The following is a 27,393-nucleotide window of genomic DNA, read 5'->3' as shown; positions in this document are numbered from 1 at the left end:
AAATTGCTATTAAAACAAACAAACAAACAAACAACAACAAAAAAAAACACCTCTTCTACTGGGTTTAAAGAATAACTAGCAGTACTGTAATGTATGGACAGCAGGATGTGCAGACTGTCAGAGGACTATATTCTACTACCCACCAACTCCAGTGAGACATTCAAGCCTCCATGTACTCTTCACATCAAAAAGGAAAAACCTGTAGTCTTTCATTCTGCATTGAAAAGAAAAAACATTCTGCCTTTTCAGTGATGCTGGTGGGAAGCTCTTAATTAACCAGCCTCTGATTAATCAAGAGCTACCAACATCAGTTTCAGGTGTTAAGCATGCCAGCCCAGAGAAGTCATTATTGCCATCAGAGAAGGTACCAAAGATAATAAGATACTCCTGAAGGGAACATCTCATTCTGTCATATCCTCTAAATCTGTTATAGCGCTCCCTTTCATGTGGCTTCTAGCTGAGGTTTGCTTCTTTCTACTTCTGCTTGTGGCACAGAATTTCTTTGGTCTTGTGGGCGTCCAAAGTTGTCATAAAGTAACATGGACATTATATTTATATATAATAGGGCCAGACAGAGAGAAAATTGAAGCATTACCTTTCAGCTTCATTTGCCTCACTGCAGCTAGTGACAATGGTACTGGAAGGACGCAAAGTGTTAACTGCAGATATGTAAAAATCCTTAGATAGTGGAAAAAGAGGGCCAATAACAGAGATGCCAGACTTTCAGTTTCACCGTCTTCCTTTCCCTTGCTAACTTTTCAGAAAGGAACGCTTTCCTCTCCAGAGCAACCAGCGCTTTTGCAATTCCTGAGGGGTTACTTCATGGCCAGAGCATTCCCTTTTGCAGGTTAAGGGCCCCACAGCCCGCATCTGCCTGGCCTGTCGGTCTTGTTCCTTTTCCCTGCCGGTTTGGGAGCTGCCTTGACTGCAGCAAAGGCTGTGACTGCAGCAAGGAGGTAGGAGTGAGGAACGGCAGTACCTCCCGTAGCTTTTCAGAGGCTCAGAAGGATTTGTCACTCGTGCACACTAACATGTGACAGAAACATATGGCTAGGAATGAGCAATAGCTTCCTACGCTCGCTCACACTGGAGCTGGCAGGTCTGCTCGATGGAAGGTACGGAAGAAAGAGGGAGGAGGAAATAGATTTCTATAAAACCGGGGAATAATTAAAATGTTCTCAAAGGTGATCTGTGCAAAACAGCTGCCAACTCCAACTGCTAGCTTACGGCATTTGTCTCTCTCTCAAATCTTCTGCCTTCCCTAACCACACAATCTCACTGGTGTAGGAACCAAGCAGCCACGTGCACAGTTCCTCCATTGTGCTGCATCTTGTGTTTGAGCTGGTGATCATACCGTGGTGCTGTGTATCCTAGTCAATTCTGACCGACTGCTCTCCAGATGCAGTCATCCAGATGGAATCCAGAGAATTTTGGCTTTTGGGAGACGTTGTCCTGACCATACTTCGCAGCTGAGCAGATAGCTCTGGAGGACCGGCACCACTTTATCTGAGATGAGTAACACAATAAAAACATTTTTATTTTTTTTAATGGGTATTTATTCAACATCTTTTTTTCATGGTGAAAGCCCGTCATTCCAAGTACTTCTGAGAATAGACTCATCACATTTCAGACTCCAGAAAGGCTTCTCCTTTGTGAGGAAGAATGTGTTTTCTGTCTTTAAATAAATATGAAAGTGTCTTTCTGTAACTCTCTTTTTAATATTGGTGGAGGTATAAGACGAGATACAAGTAGAAATTTAATTAACTTCTCTCCTGGTACTAGATGGAGGCAAATAACCATGATGTGTGTTGACTTTAGGTGTGAACTAAGTTTAAGACATAAAGCTGGATCAGAGAAATTGGTTTCCCCTTTTCAGACCACTCTAATGAATGACCAACAATTTCTGCATTGTCCTGTGTCCGTGAGATGCTGGCCCAGGAGCTGCAGCAGCGAGGGCATGGTGAGAGTGGCAAGGAGCTGAATGGCAGCTAATTTCCACTCCTTTGCCTGTGCTGAGCTCTCTTCCGGAGCTGCCAGGTTGTTCCTGGTAACCAGCCTTGCTGACAGATCACAAAGCTCTGCGTTTTGGAGTCTGCAGTATCAAACTGCCTTTAGGCTGTCAGTCTGTAAGCTGCCAGGAGATCTATAGATGAGTGGACTCCAGGCTTCATAGATCCATAGGCAATGACACGGAGGAAATAACGTGCTGCAGGCAGTGCTATGCTTGGCTCTGCCTGTCAGCTTTAATTTTAGCTCTTTAATTTCCTGTGGCTGCAAATGGTGGTGATGGGCTGTGCTATCATTTAAAGACTCTGCCTTATACAATGTGTGTTTTGAAACGGAGGCCAGCATTTTTTGATATCCATTCTTAGGATCTTGATCTGCTGCTGCTTGACTAAAGTCTTTAGAAACTTCCCTATATTAAAAATATATATATTCTTATTAAGAAATTAATTTGTATTCAGGAGGTTTTAAGGACCCGAGGAAAATCACTTGCTGTCTTCAACAATGGATGCTGTCTTCACAACTATAGATGTTGTGAGCTATTGCATATTATCTCTAAAATCTGCTACTAAAGAAAAGAAATAGGAATGGGGCCCGCCATATTTTATCATACTGGGCATGTGCATATACACTGTTTAAATGAGGTGTGTTTGCATTTGTCCTGTTTCTCCTTACCATGTGTTGATCAATCCACTGAGTTATGTAAAGGGTCCTTTAGAGCATTTTATAGTCCCTCCCTGACCAGAAAGGGTAAAATGGATTTTTGATGATCCTTTGTTTTTCCTCTGGAATTTTTACATGAATAGCAATTACTCTGCCTTCCCTTAAAAAAAAATAAATAATGTTTTGACAGTCATTAAGCCATGATCATGAGCTTTTGATTTGCTGTGGCTATACATTCTGACCAACTTGAATTTGAACTGCTAGCTGCATCAAGGCGGGAATCACTCCTTTATCTTGTGTAAGATCTTAGAAATAGAAGTATATTCCAGTGTAATGAAAATGCATTATTTTCAGTGATGACAATACCAATGACACTCTTACCTTATCCTGTCATGTACTTGGAAGCGTTTGCTGATAGTTATAGCCTTTACTTGACTAGCTGTGTTGTGAGCAACACAAGATGAAAGTGAGAAATTGTCTAATAAAAACACATGGAAAGGTGTGTCCCTGAGAGAAAAATTAAGGCAAGGAGGATTGTCAAAGTGTGAACAAGAGTGTGAATTGTTGCCATTGGGTGTTAAGCTTTATGACTGCTTTTTACGTCAATTTACGTACAGCTGCCTTTTCAGGCTGATTCTGAATGACTAGGTGCAATCTTTCTAAACCCTACATTTTCCTCCTGTAGATACAGCCTGGAATCAGAGCACTGCTGACTTAGTGTTTAACAAGGAAAAGTATGCAGCAGTAGTGAAAGATCTGCCTGCTTCACTCTTGCAGTTGCAGTATTATCTGTATTAATGTACATTTTTATATGGGTTTTATACAGGTTGGAATTAAGGTCTTGCAGGATCAGGGAATTGACATATAGAAGGGATAGAAACTCCACAGACAATGAGCAGGGGAAGTTTGCTCAATTCTTTCAACTATAAATACAATGAAAAAGACAAAGTAGATACGTTAATTTAACGCTGCAGTACAGAAAATAACTTTTCAAACAGCTTTACTTACAAAATGCTGGAAACATTGTAGGCTGAAGAAAGCGGATTTAATAATTGACCCTGTCTGTTGCACTGAATCATGATATGCTTGAACTCTATATTTTACACCGTCTTTTTCACTATAGTTGAGCACCTTAGTGTGCAGCCTGAAAGGAAGCCTTGTGAAAAGCAGGAAAGAGAGTATTTTTTTTTTTTCAGTAAAGCAATTGGAATCACTTTATTTTTTTTTTCCTAGCATTTCACAAAACATGATTTCAGAGCCTCAAATTTCTTGCCTCTTGTTCCATTCCCTCTCAACGCAGTGTGGTGAAACTCTCATGATGCAACCAGGGACACTATCATAGATTTTCAGTGCAATTTTTTAAAATTTAGTAATGAAAAAAAATCCGTATCACTGTTGGTGGGAGGCTATACCCAATAAGCGATCAGAGCACATAGACATGGTGTGTTTGTCAAAGGTTAATGGGGCTGGAGCTGTTGTTGGAGGGTGTCAACTGTAAGTCTGGAAGCCTGGGTGTATTCAGAGTCCCTGCACTGGGACTGAGAGATATCTGCTGTCACGGGAGGGTCATGCTCTTCCAGCCCGTGAGTTACACAATGGTGTGCACTGATAGCAGCTGCATATTGTCCTCTATCTGCTGAATGCAGATCCTTTGTTACAGAAAGAAAACACAGCACAGCAAAACAAACAAATAAACACACAAAACACCTCAGAAATATTGGATAGAATTTTACTGCAAGTCTTGTGTGCTCTGTCCCCGAGCCTGTGAAACCCAATGCCTTGCTATAGGTTTTAATCAACCTGGTTCTTTTTTCACAAAGAGGCGTACATCTTGTGCCACTAAAAATTAACCCGATTCCTTACTAGGACTAATGGTTGAGTTTTAGTTAGCTCACAATTCTGGAAATCTTTCAGCCACGGTGGGCACATACCTTTCTCCTACTCACACAGTGTTAATCATAGTCCTGGTATTGTAAGGTGCCAGAGTATCTCTGCAGTTCTCAAGCATATTTTTTTTTCTCTCTTCCTGTTCTCCAAATCCACACACTATAGACTGATTCCCACAGCTATATCTAGCAAGTTTACCACATTCTTTCCTATTGCATTTTCCTGAATGCTCTGGATCTAGAACACACTGTAATGTAAAATGTGGCAGAAGCATGCTCCCTGTAAAACAAAACTACATTTCTTATTCTTGTTACTAGAAAAGCTTTAAAATGTGACAATTCAAAACTAACAAAGTAGAAGGCAGGCAAAACAGTGTGTTTGCTATATAAAATCGTCTACCCTCAAGTCATCCTGAAATTTTGCACCTGATAATTTTTGAAGTATGGGGGGAAAAATGCCTATGACATTGTTTCCTAAATTATTTCCACATCAAGTAATCTGTGGTGTTTATTTCCATTACATATTTGACACTCCTGATAAAATTTGTGATAGATGAAGGCCATTGCTAAGGTTTTATGAATGCTTTGAACTAAGGTGATCAGATTAAAAGTCAAAAAAAGAATGTGGGATATAAGGAGCCTCTTCCCATTCTTAAAATGTGTTACAGTCATGCCACCTGCATTAAGTCACAACATTCAGTGCAGATGGCACATTACCTGGCAGAGGCCATATAGTAGTAGGACACACCATCTGGGCGGGCTTATACAAAGGAGCCTGATGGCTCAAAAGTGTCTGTATCCCTCTATGTGCAACATGAACTACAAGATCTCCAACATGAATGATTACAAGTAAATGAAGAACAAAACAGGGCAGATAAATGACAAAGAATGACAATAAAAGGTGGTGGTAGTGGCAAGTTCAAGGCAAGTATGAGGAGGTATTTATCCACATGCTGGGTAAGGATGCTGTGGAGCTCCATCCTGCGGGCTGTTATGGATGCTGGTGCTTTGGACATGGTCTCTGCAGACAGGAACTTAAGGAGGAGGAACACTACGTCTGAGCAGGTTCCTTCTGTCTAGCTAAAATATCCTTAATCTACATAACATAATTAGTATATTAGCAACATTAAATTAGTTTTCTGGGTTTTGTTCATGCAAAGGTCTGTTCTTTTTTTTTTTTACTAATGAATTTCTTCACCGTTTATAAGTGTTCTTATTCCGTATCAGTCTCACTAAAGCCCATTTACTCACATACCGCTTCAATCTCTTTTTGTCATAATTTAAAAGCTGCTACCTTTACTTCAATTCTAAATGACTTCTAATGGTCTTTTGCAGTGTGTAATATACTAAGGTCTAGTAAAGAGAGATCAAATTACAGTCACTGGATCTTATTCTTGTGCAAAGCGAGTGGAAATCAATTTCTGTAAGAAACGTCAGAGAAGTTGCTCTAGACAAGCTATGACAAAAGTACCTGCTAAAGTAAATCTGCACGGGCTTGTAAACAGGGCTCCTCTTAGCCAAAGCAGGACATCTGACGAGCCTTATATCCACTTTTTCCCGTTACTGTCCCAGTCTCTTTTTATCAGCTTATTATACATCCTGCAAACTCCCTCCTAAATCCCCCTGCCAGGCTTTGCCTCACGTCGTCGCTTGGGTGAGTCTCCCTGGGGACTACCTCCGTCCCCAGCCCCAGCTGGCTTTTTCCGCCTTGTTTTTAATTTCTTGCTCCTGCTGTTGCACTGGCAGATGGGTGTGGAAGCAGGCGCCCCGCTGGCCCCAGGTCCACCCCGCCTAGAGGGCGTTACCAGCCGCCGGAGGCCATTTTGTCTCCCGGCTCCCGGGCGGGGAGCGGCGCTGCCACCTTGCGGCCGTTGGCCGGCAGCACCCGCCATCTTGCTGCCGGCCCGCCGTATTCGTAAAAGTTGTGTTTTTAATAAAAAGATAGCACGTGGCTTAGCCAAGACACCAGTGTTGCAGCTCACAGCCCAAACGTTTGCATGGAGTTATCTTTATGTTACCAGTGAAACAACGAACAGGAGAGCTAGAGCTAGGGAAAGACCTCAGAAACCCAATTAGATTCAATGCACATTCTTGTTGGTTTCACCTGTGAGTTGCAGGCAGCAGAAAGGGTGAAATTTTATCTCCTGCCATTGCCATCTTGGTCATTTCTACCTTCGTGTAGGGATTTTTAATCAAAGTTACAAGAAGCAGCTGTTCCTACCTGGAACAAAGATTTTCATGCATCGAACAAATTTCACACCAGCCTTCACTGCTGTTGTCCATCACTTAACATCTATCTTCTTCAATGTTTTCTTAATACGCAACTGTTAAAGGAGTGTGAGGGAGAGAAATGGAAGAAATTCAACAGTAGCATTAGCTGTAAATTTTCCATGGAAATAGCCTGGTTGTACGCTTAGGTGCATCCTCTTGTATCTGTTGTTTACGCAACACACCGTAATCTACATACTTATTTGTAACAGCTGCTTCATTTCAAATGCTGCTCATTTCTTCTGCAGGGTGGATTGGTCATGGAACTGGCACAGACACATACAGAAAGAAATTATGTAGAAAATAGCTTTTTTTTTTTTTTTTTTTTTTTTTTTTTTTTAATTCATTGCTTAGAAATGTGAATTGTTCAAATTTTTTTTGATTTAGAAATACATTCTTTTGGCAGCCCCTGGGAAAACAGAGATTGCCAAACCCTCAAAAAACTAAATATGGGTACCCCCTACCAAGTGTTGAGATAAGTATATAAAACTTAAATATGTATTTACTTAAGAATATGATTTGGTTAGTTAAAACTGGCTTCCCAGTTTGAAATGAACACCTGCTCTGTGATGTGAACATATGTTTCTCTGGAAGTTATCAATGGGAAAGAAAAGCCTGGAAAACAGCCACACTGAATTGTGCCTGATGGCTTCTGAAGCTGTTTTATGTCCAACAGAGATCAGACTTTAATCAATAAATCTGTCTCTGTTTTTATTGTAAATCAAAAAAGTTTGTAGTGCTAAAGCTCAAAGGCACATATTTCCAATCGTTCAACAGTTTTTTTCTCCTCATGTTCACAGGTGACAGAAAAAGGAGATTAGTAGAGATGCGATGCATCTCAGAAATTACTTCCCATCTGAGATATTGTTAACTCCCGGACAGCAAACTGAGCTTGTTCTGATATCCCTTTTGTAGAAGGTGCTTAATGAACATCAGGGTAGCAGCAAGAGAAGGGTAAACACAGTTGCTGAATTGTTTTGTTTTGGTCTGTGGAGGGAAATGAGCCAAAAGAGCTTCAAATAGCAGTTAGGACTAACTGGTGAGCACTGCTGAGAGATGGTGATATTTGCCAAACTGCCAAGGCAGAAAGAAAGAAAGGAAAGAAGGAAGGAAAGAAAGAAGGAAGGGAGGAAGGAAGGGAAAAAGAAATAATATATTTGATGCAGTATATATTACTTTCATATTGAAACACTGTGTTCAGGCCATACAGATGGCAAACTAGCTTCCTTCTTGGGGATACACCATACTGTTGCAAGCCCGTGTTTTCTGTGAGTTGCTCGGGTTTATGGGTCACCCCCTTCCTCTTCCCTCACTCATGAATGGCACTAAGATTTTTGAAGAAATGTGTCCTACAGACACAAAGAAGCAAACCCTAGAAACTCCTCCTGGGATGAGATGGATGTGAATGCAGGAGCATGGTAGCTGTATCCAGTGCCTGTGATCAACATGAGACAGTGGAAAGGCAAAATGGTTAAGTTAATGACTTGTTTTCTGCCACGGAAAACAGTGAGTTTAGAAGCGTAAATCTAGGATGAATGTGGCTTCCTGTTTTTTCCAGAGATACCCCTCAAGACACAGATTGTTCCTTAACAGGAGGCAGTAAAACTGATTATTTTACTTTCAAAATTGCTGGTGTAGAAGCTAAGTAAAAGGATTTAGGGATTAATTTAATTAAATGATTAGTCTGTCAAGGACAAAATGGCAAAAGGGAAAGAATCCTCATTTTAGAGGCTGTATAAATAGGGAATGTGAGGAATCAGAGAGGTTTAGGCAATTGTTTAGTTATCCTTTACTTTTTATTGAACTGCAATTTTTCTTAATGTGCCATAAGAACTGGGTGCTCACTGATGAGAAGAAAAAGCAGAGTGCTGAAGTTAAATTTGATTTTTAGGACTTTGATCTTTCATCAGCATTTCTTGCTGACTTGGCTGTGTACAGTTTTCAAAGTAATGTTTTTAAGACCACTCAGACGCCAGTGAAGCCAACTGGAAGCCAAATATTTTGTATTTCTCTCAGTGGCTTCTGAGTTAATGTCATTTCCCAATAGCAATTCTACAGTTTAGATTGCAGATTTGAGTTTTAGCTCTGCTATTTATGGGAGTGTTTGAAGGTTTGGAATAGTGACACCAGGTCTGTGGCTAGAGGAGGTGTCAGAACAGAGAAGTTCTTGCAAAAACGTGCTCAAGGCTGTATTATCAATGTCCCAAAGCAGCTGTGAGGTGAGCTGAACTTCACAGGATGTCAGAACCAAGACCAGATCCCTGGGTTCAATGTGGATCTATGTGATACAGATATGTAGACTGTATCTGCTGACTGTGCATTTACAGTTTGGTTTACTTTGCTGTAGGCTTTGTCTGGTGCCAGGAATGCTCCCTGTGATGATATGAGAATTTCACAGAGAGTGAAATATTAAAACATATGAAACAATAGGTCTAGAACCATAATTTCACTGGAGATTTGTATGCAAAAATTTTATATCACGTTAAAGGGAAAAGGAAAACCAGTAGCAATTTCTTTTTACAGTAAAAATAAATAATCATTGGAAAATACTATGTGCTTTCTTCAGTATTGTTGCTATTAATACTATTTTTCATATCGCCTAACAGAAATTAAAGGTACAGTTTCATGGTTTGCTTAAGCCAGCCTAGCCGTATGTCACCACAGAGGGGGGCAAATCCTCCCTGCCACGCTGCTGCCCGCACCAGCTGAGCAGTTGCTGTTGGTGAAGCAAGGCTGGCTCGTGCTAGTGCCAGGCCAGTGTGCTGCAGGGATGGACAGAAGGCAGGGTTTCACCAGTAGCCTGGTAGTTCTGTCTAAACTGGTTGTAAAACCACGGAGTTTATCTGAGTAAGCACTGTGCAAATATCTTGCACAGCTGAGCTGTCGATTTTGCTGGCTTTTGCATTATTTTTTTCTCTGTTTTTGTTTGTTTGTTTTGTTTTGTTTCTGTTTCAGTGCTTTGCAGTCCTTAAGTGTCCAGTTTGTTTTGTTACCTCAGACTACTTGGGACAGTCATGAATGTTCACTTACCACCCCTCCTAAGAGACTTCATATGAAGCAGAATCATAAAAGCTGGGTCACACTGCAGGGGTTAAGTAAAGCACTTCATCCATTTTGGGCTCTGTAAGCTGGATTCATAATGCTCAGTCTCTGCTTTCCTCTCACTTCATCTTGTTAGGAAATGTGAATAGGCACCTTATTCTATTGAGTTGGTTCGTCATCTGTGTTGATATAAACAGGACAGAACATCCTTAATTCTGACTTTTGTATTTTTGCAAGTGACCACAATATAAACAGTAAGCTCTATGTGCTGGGCCTGTTACCATAGAAAAGCAAAATGTTGCTTATTCTTGCACTGCAGTATTTCATACACACTCTCACAGCCACTGCTCTGGTTAACCTGTTTTCTATGATTTGCTAGTTGTATGGGATACCCTCTATCCTTTCTAATTTATACAACATGTATTAGAAACATGCATCTTTCAGAAGACTCTTAAGCATGCTTTTTTCCTTGTGTTTCATTCTCTGATCAGGAGAATCAAAAATACATTCCAGGTGAACCTACACCCTTTGTTCAACATCGCATTTCTTCTCCATCTTGTGCAGCTAATTTGCAGGTTTTTAGTACTAATGTGCTGCAGTGTTTCAGCTCCCATTGTTTAAAGTAGACTTAAAATGTGTGCAGATTTTCTGAAAAATACAGGCCTCTGAAATGTCTCTGTGTCCCTGGCATTCTTCTGCTCTCGCTTTTATAATAGCTGTTGTCAATTTGCTCTATTTTGTGATCTGCAGTGGAGAGGGGTCTGTAGTTCCAAACTGAAGTTACCTGAAGCTCTGTATCATTTTGTTTTTTAAAGGGGGGCATCTCATTTTCTGATGTTAGATGGTGTACTTACCTTTGTTTCTTTTGCTTGGTTGTTTGTAAACTGTTCTAATAAGCTCATGAACTATAAACACACACTGGGTTTGTCCTTGAAAGATAAGCATTGCAAGCATTTCATGGGCTACAGAGAAGGGATAACTTTAAAGAAATATATAATGGTAGCAAAGAGACAAGGTTTTAACTGTGTTAAAACACGAGGAGCTGTTAATTACTTGTCTGAAACAAGCAAAGTATTTATTCTCCTGCAAAAAATAATCCTTTTAGAATTGATTACTGATAAATGCATCGGAGATTAACCTGTTTTCTTAATGGTAATTTGTAATGTTGTTATAATCTGCTCTGTGTAATGCTCTCTTGCCCAGAGGAAATGAAAACAACTCTAGTATGAAGAAACCCTGTTGCTGCGGGTGATATCTAGTTGCCCTCACTGATATTACACAGCCGTTAATGGAAGTGTTCACCATTTCCCTCTGCAGGAGTCCCTCCCAAGGACTTCATGTCTGTGGGTTAGACAGAATTAATTTCTGGGAATATTCATAGCTAAGGACAGATAAATAGCGCTAAGATTTGCAGTGCACTTGCTCAAGGCTCCTCAAGGTAATATTTAGTGTTATGATACCAATGATGTGAAGGTGGTGGAACATGCCAGTGTATCCAGCCCTTACTTTTGACTAAAGCAGGAACAGTGAAAGGAACACTGAGCATATTTTGGAAATCCTCTATGGAGTACTTCTTTCAGCACCACAGCTTAGTGTAGCAACTTCATGCTACAGCCAGGAATAACAAACAGCAGGGTGCTGATATCTGAATGAAAACATCAGTTACCTCTTTCTGTTAAAGACTCCCCTCCTGGCTGATATACCTTCTGGAGGAAGGGACATCCGTATGCAGCTTAGCCAGGAGCAAGCAGTCATTCTGCAAAGCCAAGTCATTTGTCTTTGCTCTATCCCCAGAGCAGGGGCTCTAAGCACTCAATTTTCCAGCCAAAGTAATTACACAAAGTAATATTTTCCTATTTTTAATGGACTCTTTTGACTTCCTCAAGGTCAGCACACAAAGTCAACACATCTACACATCAGTGGGATGTGATCTAGCTTCAGGTTCCTTTCAAAGAGCTGGGGGGGTAACCTCTCCTTCCCTTCTATCCTCCTTAGTGAGGATAATAGCTACCAGTTTCAGATAAGGGTGATGTTAACCTCTACAATATAGCTTTCCCCAAAGTCTCTGGAAACAACGTGGATGATTACTATTAGCAGGGAAGACAGTGTGTACATGTAGTTAATTATTTGTGGTTGAGGACAATGGTTGATAATGAGTTAACACTGAGGAGCTGAGGAGCGTGCAGATAGCTGAACATGCAGAATTGCAGTAACACCTTTGCCACACAGCCTGCAGTGTAGTTAACTTATTATCTAATCTGCTATTGTTCCCACTACTGTTGGGCCTGTGCCTGTGTAGAGGAGTACTCAAAGACTCTTGGGTATTTTTTCTATCGTGATTTAATCAGGTATTCTGATACTCTGATATATGTAGGTTGGATGAGACGACAGCTTAACCAAACTGGCTGAGAAACAAGTATTATCTCTACCTGGAATAAATTCTTATTAGTGTTATTATTTATTTTTCCTTTTCCCTCTAAACTGTACTGTGAATTAATGGAACCTGTTAAGCGTCTTATATACTCTGGCATAGCCAAATAAACATTTACCTTCTCTAGAAACTCCACCCTGGGAATACACTAAGACCTGCTGGAAATACTACCTGGCTAACCCTGGATCAGGCTGCAAATGGTCTTCTGTGAGTCTGGTGAAGAGGAAAGGACTAAACCATGAACAACGTAGAGTGAGAGGGATAATGGGGTTGGAAACCGTTGATCTAATCTAACACTGTTACATTTTTATACTGATTGGGAAAGGATTTTTTTTTTTCTTTTCTTTTCAGTCACAAGAAGATAGCTGTTCAACTCCTAATGGAAAAAAATCTGCAGGAATTATTTAGTAATCTCCTCCTGGAAATAATTTGCATCTGATAGTTACTTCTGGGGCCAAATAAAGTTAGTTGAGAATCCCAAGGCACTTCTGAGGAGGCAGATGTCTACATCACAAAATGATTATCCTTTTACGCTGTGGTGTTAACAGTCTCAGTTGACAGAATGGCGGGTGTTTTTTTTTATTTATTATTTTATTTTGTTTTGTTGTTGTTTTTTCCCTCCCCCTCTGTTTGTCTGACTCAAGAAGAAGCCTACTGCTGGAAGACCTGAATTACTTCTACTTCTGTCAGATAGGGGCTGCGGATTTCCATCTCCCTACCTTTCAATCTCATCTCTCTCATTTTGTAGATAAAGAAAAATTAACACATGCTGTCAATTTTGATAATTACTGAACTTGCTGATGGTTTTAAAAGGATAAATTGATTGTGTCATCTAAGAAGATGTGTCCAATATTGCCCAGTTTGAAGTCCAAAAGAAATCTTACCACTTTTAACAGGAGAAGCTGGCAGTCTTAAATTATCTCTTAAGCAACATTTTGTTAATGTTTTGCAATTCAGTCTGCCATTGAACAGGCAGGGCAGTCTAAAAGAAATGAAGATAACATTAGGGGTGGTAGATATTATATGTGCACATACCTTGTATATTTAGGATAAATTAAATAGATAGCTGCAGAGCTTAGGGAAAAAAAAAAAGATTGTCAGTATTTCTAAATGTTAATGGGGAGTATTGAAACAAAACTTCATTTGTAGGCTGGACATGTTTCATGATATTACGCTTTCTGTATCTACAGACAAAATGCTTTCTACTGCAGATCACAGAATCAGAAATGATCTTAATGGTTGGGAAGACAATGCAATGTAGCCAGTTAATGAAAGAGCTTGATCTGTACAGAAAATTATTTTGAGCAGATACACACATACATAGAAAGAAAGATTAATTTAGAGACCTTTGTCATTAAAGCAGATTTTTGTATGGTTTTCTGTGGGATTTAAGGGGGATTAAATGTTTGACATCACTTTGCCTGCACAGGCTATGTTGAAGAGGTTACTGAGCGAGTGATGGAGAACTCAAATATGCGCCTATGCTGAAAGAGTGGAAGAAATGGATCAGGCTGCAGCCTGGCAAAAAAATTTGCTTTATCTACTACATTTCTAAAAGCAGGGTGCTTCTGGTATGACAGCAGATGCCACAGGAATGTAGAGCTCAAGGAATTTTAATGATTTGCCAAAATACGAGGGGAACTCAGAGAGGACATCAGAACTGGGATGCCTATGTCTTCTGTCTTCAGTGATGCCTTGCTTCACATGCATCCTTTGTGTGATATGCTGTTTCTAAACAGTAAAAGCACTAAAAATAAAAAGTCAGCAAGGTGGATTGGCTGATCAGGTGCATTTCTCTTTTGGAAGAGATGGTCCTGGTCATGAAACTTCTGCTCCTCACCTGCCTGTGGCCAACAGCAGTGCTACACAGCTCTCAAAGTCAGCATCACCATCGTCATCATCGGCAACATTTCTCATTCTTAAGAAAACATAACAGGTAAGCAATATATTCTCTCTGTGTTCATCTGATAAACTTGGTGCTGTCTGTCAGCAACCTTTTGATGCACCCTGTTTGTTCACTGTCTTGTTTTGCCAGTTTCTGAATATATGCTATGCATAATACATGTAGAGGGTGTTCCCAAAACAGAAACGGTAAACTATTAATTGACAGAGCTTTTTCATAATTAGACATTTCATAATGTGATTTCATGTATGCTTCATGTATACACAGGCATGTACACACTCACACCCCTACACAGCTCTTTTTAATTGTGTGATACCAGACTACTATTGTGATGAACTGAGTATTTTTGTCCTCGCTTCCCTTACAACAAGTAGAAATGCATTCCAATTTGATGCCAATGCTTGAAAGTGACTTCCATTAACTAAACAGCAGAGTAGCTACACTATCAAGATGCAGAAGACATTTTTATGGCACTAAATGAGGTGAATTGTACTTTATTTTTAGTGATGACACAATGTGCTCCCGTTCTGGAATATGCCTGTGCTCTTAGACGTTGGAAGGGAAATTGTTCTTAGTCTTTCTAATCAAGTAATTCATTTAAAAGGAATAGTGATACAAAGCTTTTTACATATAAATTTCTTTGCAAAGTGTTTGTACTTTTTACAACAAATACAATTTCACATCTTCCATGTGAGGCCTCTGAATGTGTTTCGAGATCAATCTCATAACATGTAAGCGGACCACTGACTACCAGTCATAGTTCAAGTAAAATCTCTCTTTGTTGGGAGGTAGGAAATAGTGTGATAAGTAGCGCTATAAGGAAGGAGAAGTGATGCAATGGTTAAACTTTTCCCTGTCCTTGACACCCTATTAAAATGGGCAGGGGAGCTCATTGTTTGTTCAAATTAATCACCTATTGAGGAAAAGTAACATAATTGGACTCCTCTGATGTGGTTAAGCTATTTTTAAAGTTACATGCTTTGTAGCAGGCATACAGCTGTTTACCTTCTGTATCACTCTTTATGTGATATTCCAGCAGTGACATATCTTTGAGTCCTTACGTGTCTTGTTAAAATCATGGTTAAGCAACAGAAGGCAAGAGAAAATATCCCAGTGACACAATGGAAGTGCCTGGAGATGCTTTATAGCTCAGTATTTCTGGGTTTCACCTCAAGGTCATAGGATCAAGTTCAGTCTAAGCCAAAAGCTCATGAAAAGAATGCCTACTCAGCAGACAACTTTCAAACACTGATAGTTTTAGAGTGAATACTAGTGCATGATTATTTGGAATAATAAAACAAAATAAACAGAACTGGAACTAATGTCAAAATAAGGTCTTTACTAGTCTCAGGAAGCAGCTAAGAATCAAAGAGAAACAGAATAAAATAACTCCTTAGTGCTGTAGGGGTAAAGAAGGTCTGGTTTTAGCTGAGCTAATACATTTTTGTTAGTGGTAAAAGGGAAATGTATGCTAATATTTGCATTTATCCTGTTCTGCAATAGCTGGACATTGCTGACCTCTTGCCACAGGATGACGGTAACTATATTAGCACAGTATCCTCTACATTTTCATAGATCTTTACTAATACCTACAAATGGATCCACAGGCCAGGCCTGAGAGACAGGCTGAAGAAATGTGTTAACAGAACAGAAAACAGGAGTAATGGCAGCACCATGTTCTCAACTAACACTGAATAGGGTAGCAGTTTTCTTTACACAAGGCAAAGCCTTTCATAGCTTCATTTCCTAGACCCTTGTGATTTAAAATTTGGAACTGGGAAGAAGACTGCAGAATCTGAGCCAAAGAAGATCCCAAAGCTCAACAGCTGCAAATCAGCTTTTCTGTGGAAAGGATCCAAATACGTTTAATTTCTCTTTGTTTGATTCTCACTCTGGTTTTATTTCTAAAGGCAGCATTATCCTCCAGTACATTGCAACAGGGTCTGACTTTCCTCTTTTTCTTTCTGGGGAAAAACCTTTCAGCCAGCCCTAGAGTTATTAGGGACACAGCTGACAGATGGCCTTGGTTAAATGGGTGGCCTTTTAGAAAGAATCCCATGTGAAAATGTTACTTAACCTACAAGTTCCACTGGTTTAATAGAGTAACCCAATTCTCCCTCCAAAGCTATTTGTCTGCATTCTCTTGTAAAGAAGATTTTAAAGCATTAACCAAAAGTACATGAGAAAGAGATTATTCTCATGGTCCATTTCCTAAAGCAAAGAACAAAACATTTGACTATCCAAATATTAGGCATTTTGACAGTGCATGTTGCTGATGTTATTGAACTCTTGGAAATGCAGAGAGAGACAGAAAGAGAGAGAGAACTGTACGGTTTTGATGCTTACTTTTTTCTGGATTTCAAAATTTGATAAGTGTGTTAAAAGTTTCAGAGATCACAGTGCTGTATAACTCCAGATACCTTCCTGGGAATGAGATTTCTGTAGTTCTACCTTTTGGTTACCTTTGATTTGATAGTATCTTAGGGACACAGCACTGGAAAGAACCTTATAGCCATTAAATTTAGGGTCCTTCATGGTATTCTTTCCACAAAAGAGTCCTTCAGAGTACTCTTTTCATAAACTCGCCTAGTTTCCTTTTGAATATGATGAGATTTTTTTTCCCCTCTACTTCCATACTCCAGTAATAAAGGAAGTGTGGTATTTTGGATACTATATTAGTGTAACAGAAAACAAAGCCACTCCTACCTGTCCTTCCTGAGAAGTGAGTTCAAGATTTTTCAAAGCTTTTGACTTTCTCATGAGCAGCACAGAGCATTAAAACAGAACAGCTACAAAGGATCTTACCAAATGTCCATGCATGATAGTGCCCTGTTTCCAACAGTGGCTGTAAGCACAAGTCTGGAAGAACAAGGACAGGGCGAATATGAAAGGTATTTTCCACTAATAGTCCCCCATCCTGCAGTCATCATATTTTCCTCAGAAACTTCCTGAGTTTGATGTAATTTCTGCAGATTTAGTGACCTTCTGTGGATTTCTTTTCCATGAACTTGTCTGATTTCTCCCTGAAGAAGAGTAAACTTTCAGTAACCTGGTAAGTTAAAAACAAACAAAACAAAACAAAAACAACAAACAAACAAACAAACAAAAACAGATGGCATACTAACCACACTGCTCCCCTGCCACTGGTTATGTTACACCACTGTTGGCATGATGGGGTTAAATGCTTCAGCCAGAAATGATCCAATTTCCCTGAAGCAGACCTTTCACCTTTCACTCCTTGTTACTTATTAAGGCTAGCTAAGAGCAGCTAAGTTTGTCCTTAAAAACCTGCCGTGTATTCATCTGTTATTAAAGAATTCTGAATTGGTTCCCTTGGTTTTGTAAGCAGTGACTAGCTGCTGTTCGAGAGCTCTTCCAGACACCAAGGCATTGAGCCATGAGTCCATGTAACAGTACTGGGTAGCGAAGCGTCCAAACAGTATCTCATTTGTTTTTCATCTGAAGAGTTAGTGCTTCCACTAATTTCCTATATAAATGCCAGAAGGGGTGTCTTCCCTATGTGATATGAAACACTTCAAATGATTTTTATGACCTCCTTTGGAATTTATAGGCTACGATTTCATTTGCATAGTGTAAAATGTTGCCTGGAATACAGCTGTGGAAAGAGCTATTATAACTGGAAGCAGTAGTTTTTTGAGCATGTGCTTCACTGAGGCTGACAAGCCTGTTTCTGCCATTGCCCAGATCAATGCCAATACAAAGCCACCTGTCAGATCTCCATTTATTACTACTACCCCAGACAGGTAAAGAGAGATTTTCTTTCCTCAGATGCATGCAGGCTTTTCCTATCAAACACCAGAGTCTGATGTCTGCCATACAATGAGGGTGCACAATCAATGACTACCCTTGGACTCCTAGATTATGGTGCTCTGGCCAAAGCTGCATGATAAAGAGGCCATGGTGCCATTTTAATTATATTAAAATATAATCTAGGTCTTTGCTGTGCTTCTGTGGGACTGAAACTAGTTCCACTAGCAACTGCCACTCTACTATGGTCTTGACTGACCTTGAGAAGCTTTTCTGAGACCTACACTGGTTAGCTCTGTCTCTACTGCTTTTTAATGGAATTGGCCCCATGGGAAGAAGCAATCAAGAAAACATCTGCTGATGATTTCACAATGCTGTGGTACTGATCAATAGTTAGATATGGGTCTGGGATTTCTTGGGAGTAAACAAATACATGCATGCAATTCCCTTTGAGTCACCAGTTAAATAACTTTAATGCTGCAGTGAGGACAATTTAACACTCTAACTCTTAGCCAAGGAACAGCATCTGGAGTCCAGATGCTGATGTTAAAGGAATATTTGCTGGAGAACACTTCTTAGCCTTAAGTGGGAGAAGCAGGCAGTGAGGAGAAAAAGAAGTGAAGCAGAAGTGTATTAAAAAAAAAAAAAAAAAAAAAAAAAAAAAAAAAAAAGTAGAATTTTTAATGGCATTTTTAAAATTTTTGGTACCTTTACATGTGCAATGTTTCCAGTGTCCATGAAATTAATTCCAAGTACCATGAGCACATACTTCTGCATGTAAGCTTTTTTTCCTTTTCAATTAAAAAAAAAAAAAAATCTGCCAAAGGAAGGTGTTGAAGAAAAGATGGCACACATTTGTAATGAAAGTACATTCTGTACTGTACTTTCTCTTCTGACTCCTGCAAGATCTTGCCTTGTTATGAACAACTACTTCTGATAGCAGCTAGAAATAATTACACTTACTCCACCATTTGTATATACAACATCAGGTTGAAGATGCTATTCAACTAAGTGGGCACAAAAGATGATTTTCATGTAGGCAGCATTTGTGTTTATTTTGTCCTCATACAGGAACACAGAAAGAATATCAAAATCCCATAGCATCTCTTTTCAGAGGCTTATTAAGAAGAAATCTCCTGCCCTGGTTGCTTATATTTTACTTCTTGATATTACTAGGGAACATTTTCCTCAGTCACCCAGTTATTACCAGTAAGAAGTTATAATAAATGTAGCATAGCTTTAGCTTGCTTCTTCCAGTGAAATCATCAGAGCCTCAGACAGGTATCTTTCTCGGCACGTTTGATAACAAATAACCTAGTGCTTCCAAACTGTATTAGCTGTGCCATGGCTTTCTGAACATAATTCATCTTTTCCTCCTATACCAGTTCCCAAGCAGCAGAATTTCCCCGCATGCCTATTGTGGAGTACTGCAGGTGTTTGTTTCTACTGCCTGTGCTGCTCTGACACAGACAGGCTTGATTACAGCTTTTTTAATTCTCTGAAGTGTGAGGTTTCATTTTAGCATCCACATAATTTTGTTCCAAGGGAACTGAAGTCTTTCTTTGAAATGCTTGATGGATGTTTGCCCGGATAATTTGGTTCAGGCAACGCTGCTGGAGACGTTCAAGAATACGCAGGTAGCTGAACTTGGTCAAGCCTAACGGTTCTGAATAGCCAAACAGCTGGTGACACTGCAGCATCCCTGTGAAACAGCATTGTAATTCCTTGACCTTCATTAATTAAAAAGGGGGAGGGGGAGCCCAAGTAAATACAGCTGCTCCTTATCCTAAGGTATCTCATACCTCCGCCTACTCAGTGCTTGGCTACAGGGCAAATCTTTAGAACAAATTGTGATCATTCAGTCTAAAGCAACAATTACAGTCACTGGCTGCAAAGTCTCAGTGAATCACAGAGGGCATGAAAAAAATGATCTCTAGGGAGATTCCCTTGCCTGTGGCAAAGTAGGTGTGTTTAAGACATTCCTACAGATAGCTGTCTAACCAATTTTTGTGTAGCACAAGTGAAAGGAGTCTCAAAACCTCCCCAGGCAATCTGTTCACTGTTCTCACCAGGAGGTACGTCTCCCCTGTTGCCATTACCCATCCTGTCTGGAAGTGGATATGGAACAAGAGGCCCTGTAAAAGCTCATTATGTGTTCAGAAGATTGTGATATGTTCCCTCAGTCTTCTTTCTCCAAATTAAACAGCACTGGTTCCTTGGGATCCTCCCACACCTTTTATAAAATGGAAGCTCAAAACTAGACTCAATGCTCCAGCTGAGGTTTGGCTAGTTCTGCTATTACTTGGAGCCAGCCACTTAGAGCAGGTCATACAAGGAGTGGAGACTGAAGGAAGCATCAGAGCAGAAGCAAGATAACAGATTCTTTCAAAAGTCTGTGTCTCTCAGCTGCCAGATCTTGTCTGTGGTATAACCCAAATACTTCAGGATAAGACCACCCTGCTGTCTGTGGCGTACTTTCTGTGTACCGGAAAAATAAAAAAGGAGGCCACACTGTGATGGGCAGCTGCAGTTCATTTTAGATGCAGGCCCAGCACATAAATGCCCTTCTCAGGTAGTAAAATTCCTCATGGAATTTGGGATGTGGTGCAGTACGTTCTGCAAAGGGAAGAGAGTTAACAGCAGTCATTAAAAAGAAAAAAAGAATTCATGGCATCCTACTAAGAGCATCCAAACAGAAAGATTAATCTGTGTTTCCTCTGTGCTACCCAGCAACTTGGTTATGTGTGACATGAGAAAAAAAACACAGAGACGGGACATCTATGATGCAAAGAAATACTGCGTGTCTGAGCAGCAAACAAGGGGTGAGCTAATGAGCAACAAACAAATGGGAAATTACAAGTTAGCATATAACTTGGCCACAACTGATGGATGTTTGAGAGGATCTCAAACACCAAGTTCCTGGACCTAGGACTGTCAGTTTCAGAGTCCCTCAGAAAAATTATTGATTCATTTGAGGTCTTAGGGAAAGAAGAAAAAGATTTATGACAAAAAGTGTAATTGTCTTTGTAATATGGATAATGTATAAAGTGGTTTAAAAATGCGGATTCGTGGTGTTATTTCCAAGTCTGTGTTGAAAGAAGTTATGTGAACAATACCTTTTTTTTTTTTTTTTTTCATTTGGCTATTATTTCTCATATAATGATAGAAAAAGTCTCTGAGGGGATTTCTTATATGTAAAAGGTGTTCCTCATGAACCTGGGTGCCCTCATACCTGATTTATCCACCTTTTCCAATATGTATCTCCCCAACTTTATTAACACAGTTGTTTCCCTTATTACTGTAGATTCAACTGTCCAGGATTTTTGAGTCCCTGCTTCATTTAGCCTTCTGTCAGGCAGGAATAAAAATGAAGTTTCTTACTTTTTTTTTTTTTTTTTTTTTTAACACAGCAAACGAGAAATTAAAATGAGGAAACTTGACAGCACCAAAGTACGGCCACTTAAATCTGAGCAGCTTCTTCGCATAGAGGACCATGACTTTGCACTGAGACCTGGATTTGGAGGTAAGCAGCAGGTGCCAGTGCTGTGCTGGTTAGCTCTTCATTCTCTATCTGAAAGTTACGTAAACTCTGTCCGGCAATGTCATTTAAAATTGAACAACAGCTTTAATTGCAGCTCACCTCTTTTGCACTCCAGAAACCAAAGAAAAAACTAGAAATAATTGAAGGTGAGACACTTTTTTGTATTTAGCATATCAATAGGAGAAACCATTCAAACTGTCTCCTGCTCAGAACTAATTAAAAAAAGCAATATTATTAGAATACTATTCTTTGAGCACAGTGATTAAGGTATCCCTGGAAACTGCATAGTCTAGTAGCAATTAGCAAATGACTTAGTCATCAGATTTGTTTTGAGAGATTGAAATGACCTATGAATTCCTAAATCTGTTTGCTCTGTACAAAATTTAATAGCTAACCACAGGCCTTCAGTTTATTACCACGTAGTTTCTGTGTTGTTGGGCACTATGATGATTATTTCTTCATTTAACTAAATTGCATGTGGATAACATCCCAATCAATGGGATGTTCCCAGTTTAGATTTGATTTTGGCTCTCCTTCATAGAAGGTAAAGTTAGAAAGCTGCCCTACTCTTAAGCTTTGACTGTGTCTTTGCATCACCAGTTCAGCGTTCATGATTCATAGAAATAGACCCACCTGCCCTGGATTATGAAGCCAAAATAAAATATATGAGGAGCAATTATCAGCTGTGTGAAAAGGCATAAATCTAGGAGGCTAGATGAAGCCTGTGGAGCTGTTCTTATTGACACCAGGTGCTGGGCCTTGGCAAGCATGCCAGGAGGGAGAAACCTGAAGTAAGAAAAGCCTCTCTGGATGCACTGGTTGAATGTGAAGGAATTTCTCATTACTCTAGAAATTTTGGCTTGTCAGGGAGCAAAAATCTTTCCTGACTTTTAACAGTAGTTGAGTTATGTCTGTATCTTGGCAGCAAAAGTTAGGATTGCATTTTGCCTAAAACCTGTCTAACCTAATATCTGTCACTCTGGACATCTTCCTGTTATTACCTGCTTTGTCACACAAGGAATTTAAACTTTTGAGAGTATCATCTCAGAAAGGAAGCAGCATTTCCATGAAAGAAGCAACAGTTCAGGATGTACTTTATCACTGGGTCATCACAGAAAGCAATACTTCTGATGCACATAAAAGCAGCTTTCAGAATATACCCTGTGATCTGGCAGCTGTAATTTTCCACAGGCAGTGAGGATTTTTCTGCACCCAGAAAATCTGTACCAGGCTTTTTCCCCTTGTCCTTTTATTTTCAGATGACTAGTCATAGAGCCCTTTCAATTCCCATTGAAGCCAGCTGTGGTTTTTCCACTGACTTCATTGCACGGGCCTTCTAATAATCACATTGCCATGGGTACGATTTCAGCTGCGCTCCCGTCTTCCAGAAATAGCTTTCAGCAGAACTGTGCATCAGCTTTGCTGCTCTTGTATTATCCACGTGCTGTAGTGGCATAGGTGGCACTTTTAAAAGTCATGTCCAGTAGTTCACACACATTCACATTTTCAGGACTCTCTTAATAAATGGAATATTTATGTGTCAATCTCTTTAAGACTATAACATGGATCCATTAACATTTTTACAGCACACAATGAAAAGTCTTGGGGAAATGAGTATTGATCCTAATTTTACACTGCATTATTCCTGTCTTACCATTGATTTCAATAATGTTACAGCAGTAAAGAATGGCTTGTTTTTCAGAAGAGACAGGTTAATAAGGCATGACAGAGAGCTATCACAAAAATGTAACCTCATCAAAGGACAAAACCATCTGAAACATGAATCTGAATAACATACCCAGAATTATTGTCTGACAGCAGAGTACGTGTTTGTCTAAAAGACACTACAAATAAGTGTGCAATAGAAGAAAACAGCTACAGAAGATGAAATTAGAGATATCCCTGCTGCCCAGGCACTGACTGGAAGGAGTCACATATACCCTTCTCACAAGGTGGGCACTGCTATCAGCAAGGCTCACAGCATGTTCAGTACAGCTTATGCTCTGGGGCTGGCGCAGCTAGGGAACAAGGACTTTGCTTACTTTCCCCTTCTTCACACTGTACCCACAGCCATAGCATGGCTCTGAACTGCATTAAGACTTACAATACTGTGGCTTTATGTATTTAAACAGATGAGGTTTGGGGTTTGTTTTTATCAAACATAAAATAGCATCTCAGTACTGTGATTCTTTGAGGGCTTGGATCTGCAACGTGTCACAGTGCATGATTTATTTAGCTCAGCACAATGCATGATTTTATGATACTGATGGGAGAAAAGAAAGAAAACAAAACAGGTCAAAAGAGCTGAGTGAAAAACAAGTATTTTAAAATTATTCTTTACCTTTCAAAGAGGGACAATTTTTTTCCCTCTATATCTCATTGGGATTTCCTTGGTGTGTCATTGAGCTGTAATGACAGATTTTGTTAATTTCTACTGTGCCCCTTTCCCTGAGAAGGTCAATCATCCTTTGCACCAGTTTGAGGAAAGAAGCAGCTGGAAAATCTATGCTGTTTTTAACCTGCTGGAGATTCCTCAGTTCAGGGAACTCACAAATCTAAATCTAGCTTGTTAATTTCATTTAGACCCACACATGCAAAGTGAATGAGGAAGATAATAGGACCCAGAGATTTTAGTATTTATAATTAAATAAAAAGGAAAGACAGAGAAAACACATGCTGAATTTGGTTTGTAAACTGAGCAAACATCTGCACAGGAAAAGATTTGGGGGAAATGAATGTAGAGCTGTTGAACACTGATGCTTCTGGCTGCAGTGTCACTGGAAATAATTGTGACCTTGCTCACATGGCTGATTGCATTCTCCTGAAAATATATCATTGCTTTTTGGAGATGAAAGGTCATTTTTTGACCAAATGGCCACAGTTCTGCTTTTATTTATTTGAGTGTAATTTGTCTTTGTTCTGTTGATTGCAATGACATTCTAGCTGCACAAGCATAAGTTGACTCTCTGCTGATTTTAAAACTTAGTCCTGACATTGTCTGTTTATTAACAGATTAGAGATCTAAGTCTGAGAAGTATACTGTGTCAGCATGAAGCAAAATCAGCAAGCTGCTAGCAAGCTGTTTCTACATTTTTGCTATAGAAATGCTCCTGTGTCTGCAGCTCCTTACACAGTGAGGCTGTGAAGCAAACCTATTCAGTACATACAAATATTATTTAAGATAAAAAAATGAAAACTTACGTTGTTACACTGCATTTACTCCCTAAGCCAGGCTCTTGGGTTGTTTGTTTTGTCATGGTCCTCTTCTGTTTGAAAGTCGCTGGTAGATGGACCCAAGCAGACTGACCTCCTGCAGACCAAGGAGAAGAAAGAGCACTAAAGTTTCCTGTAGATGAGCATAGTGAAGGCTTGAGAAATTCCACCAGCAATGGTATAGTACTGGTCATCAGTTGTGGTAAGGACTGTTTGTGTAAGTCCTACCAAAGGAAACAAATAACTGTCAGGAGACTCAAAGTCAGATCTTTTCATGACTTATATATATCTTTGTATGGCTATGGCCTAAAGTACCTCAGCTGATTTTTCAGTAGCCTGGTGAACTGATAATCTGTGAGAAGATAGCTCAAGTCTGGACTAGAGAAAAAACAAGAAATTAAATTATGTTGACAACACAACTCTGAATGATCATCTCCATATTTTAAACTCAGTGAGAAAAGATGAGCACAGGCCAGTATCAGACATTGTGCTGAGATTTCTAGCAGCTCACATCTGAGGAGCACCATGCAGGCTGTCTTGAGAGCCAAAACCTTATGCATTGAGGGAGGTGTTAGCGTGAGTCACACTTAGAAACCTTTTAAAATTACTTTATTTTCTACTATATTTATGCATCTATTTCTCTATATAATGTTATTTTCCTAACATTCTTATTTCAGTGTATTAGCAGAAGTCCTTTTGAGCTCTTGGTTTCTTGAGTTCTGTCTCCATGAGCTAAAAATCAGCATTGTCATTTTAAAAATCATCATTCCTTTACTCCTCTGTCCTTTGGTTTTCCTAAAACTCTTTCACAAGCTCTCTGAACTATTTTGCAATCTAGAGATTATAGAACCACATATTAACTGTCACTACATAAAAGTAGTTCTCTCTATGTGTATATATACATATACGAATATACACGTATATATTGAAGTATAACAGCTTTATTTTTCTTTTCCATTGTATCTTAATGACCTGTCAGGCCCTATGCTACTGGTGGGTGAGTTAAAGAAATTTTAGAATTGGATATTTCTGCTTTGTCAACCTGTAAAAGGTTGTGCATATTAGAAAGATGGAAAATAATTTAGTACAATTTAGCTGATCAAACCTTAGCAGTCTTTCTAGAGAATTTTCATCCCAATCTACAATTAAGCATAGTCTTTATTCCAGATTGTCAGAGGATCAGAAATCACAGTAACTCCTCCCCATTTCTTGAAAGTTCAGAAACATCTCACTCTTGTGGAGGAGAGTGACTGACAAAAATGGAATAACTTTCTCCCATGTGTTACTGGAAGGAATAGCTGGGGTCCAAAACAGGAGGGAAATATTTTGGTAATTTGCAAGAGCTCTGATAGGCAACTTCTCCTGGATGTGTTTTTGTACATTGCTAGTTCTTCTATTCCAAGAGCTGGCTATGGCTGATACCAGTCCCCCTTCGTTTCCCATGTAAATCAGAAAGAAACAAAAGAGTAACAAGAAGAAAATTCTATTGCCAGTAATGCTCCTGTTTTACTCATTGCCAGGGGAAAGTAAATACATCCACCCAGCTTAACTCACCTGCGGCTTGTTTGCATTTCTGTCTCTTTGGTTCTCTTCCTCTACAAGCCCACAAGCCTTTTTTAGAAAAAAGCATCTGTATAGATCTTAATCCTCCCCCAGTCTCTCTCTGTCTTACTGGCAGCCTTCTGTAGACATAGCTTTTTTTTTCTCAGCATACCCTGTTACGAAGCTAACTGTGAAAAATCAGTGACTGATCTTTCTAAATTCAATATCTTAGGAAATTGCAGGTGCAATCAGCAGTGTGTTTAAAGGTTTGACTGCTACTACAAACAAACAAACAAACAACAATGTATGTAATTCATTAAGCTAGTTATTATTACTGTAGAAATTGATCCTAGAATGCTAGATATATATTTTTTTTTAATGTAATAGCTCTTTTAAAAAGGATACTATAGACTTTGTCTTTCTTGCTATTTATTAAAAAATTCCATGCTCATCAAGGAATTCTTTTGCTATGCTTAAACCTTTAAAATAAATGAGAATAGCAATGGCTTGTGTGAAGATAAACCCCTCTGAAAACAATTCTATTTTTTCTCCTGAGGAGTAATTATCTTGAAAATCTGTGGAACCTCCATTGTGAAAATCACTAATCCCTCTAAAATAATGATTTGTAGCAGTGCTCCAGCAGCAACTGAAGCTGCTCAATTTAATAACAAAATCCTCTCTGCCATCTCCAGTTTTGTCGAGCTGGGAAATAAAAAACACAGCTTTTCTCTGGTTACTTTTTTTCAAAGTGAATTTGATGTCATTGCCTGATGGTCAGCCAGAGATTGAAAATCTCAGTACATTAAAGAGAAAGCTGTGGCACAGACATAGGAGTAGAAAAATGACTCATTTTCTGGCCGTTTTAGGATGCTTATTGAAATGCTCTTTCTTAAAAAAAAAAACAAAACAGTATAATAAGCCCAAGGGATAGACAATTTTCAGTTTTCAGCAACCTGTTCACAATAGATCATTATTACTGTTTCTAGTGGAATTGTTTTTTTAAATCCCAGAAAGAAATGTTCCAAGAAAACTACAAAGCTAAGAAGACCTGGACCAGAGTATGGCCAATAAGTTTTTTTGGGGGGTGGCAGTGTTAGTGGCAGAAATATAAAAATGCTTCAGGTTGGAAAAA

General features: G+C 39.3%; 1 protein-coding gene across 3 annotated transcripts in view; it reads left to right on the top strand.

The window, feature by feature from the left end:
- The first annotated feature begins 10,038 nt into the window (after nucleotides 1-10,038).
- The window catches only part of GABRR3 (gamma-aminobutyric acid type A receptor subunit rho3), a 34,321-nt gene continuing 16,966 nt past the window's right edge, over nucleotides 10,039-27,393 (top strand). For 2 of the 3 annotated variants that reach the window (XM_072025194.1, XM_038183887.2), the window contains exons 1-2: nucleotides 10,039-14,230; nucleotides 21,376-21,488. In XM_072025194.1, coding sequence (XP_071881295.1) covers nucleotides 14,103-14,230; nucleotides 21,376-21,488 — 241 coding nt within the window. In that variant the 5' untranslated portion in view covers nucleotides 10,039-14,102. The remainder of the gene's footprint in view (nucleotides 14,231-21,375; nucleotides 21,489-27,393) is intronic. The other variant, XM_072025190.1, reaches the window with a different exon arrangement.

The sequence above is a fragment of the Anas platyrhynchos genome, chromosome 1 (assembly GCF_047663525.1).
Source record: "Anas platyrhynchos isolate ZD024472 breed Pekin duck chromosome 1, IASCAAS_PekinDuck_T2T, whole genome shotgun sequence".
Lineage (NCBI taxonomy): Eukaryota > Metazoa > Chordata > Aves > Anseriformes > Anatidae > Anas > Anas platyrhynchos.
This window is presented reverse-complemented; position numbering and strand designations above follow the sequence as displayed.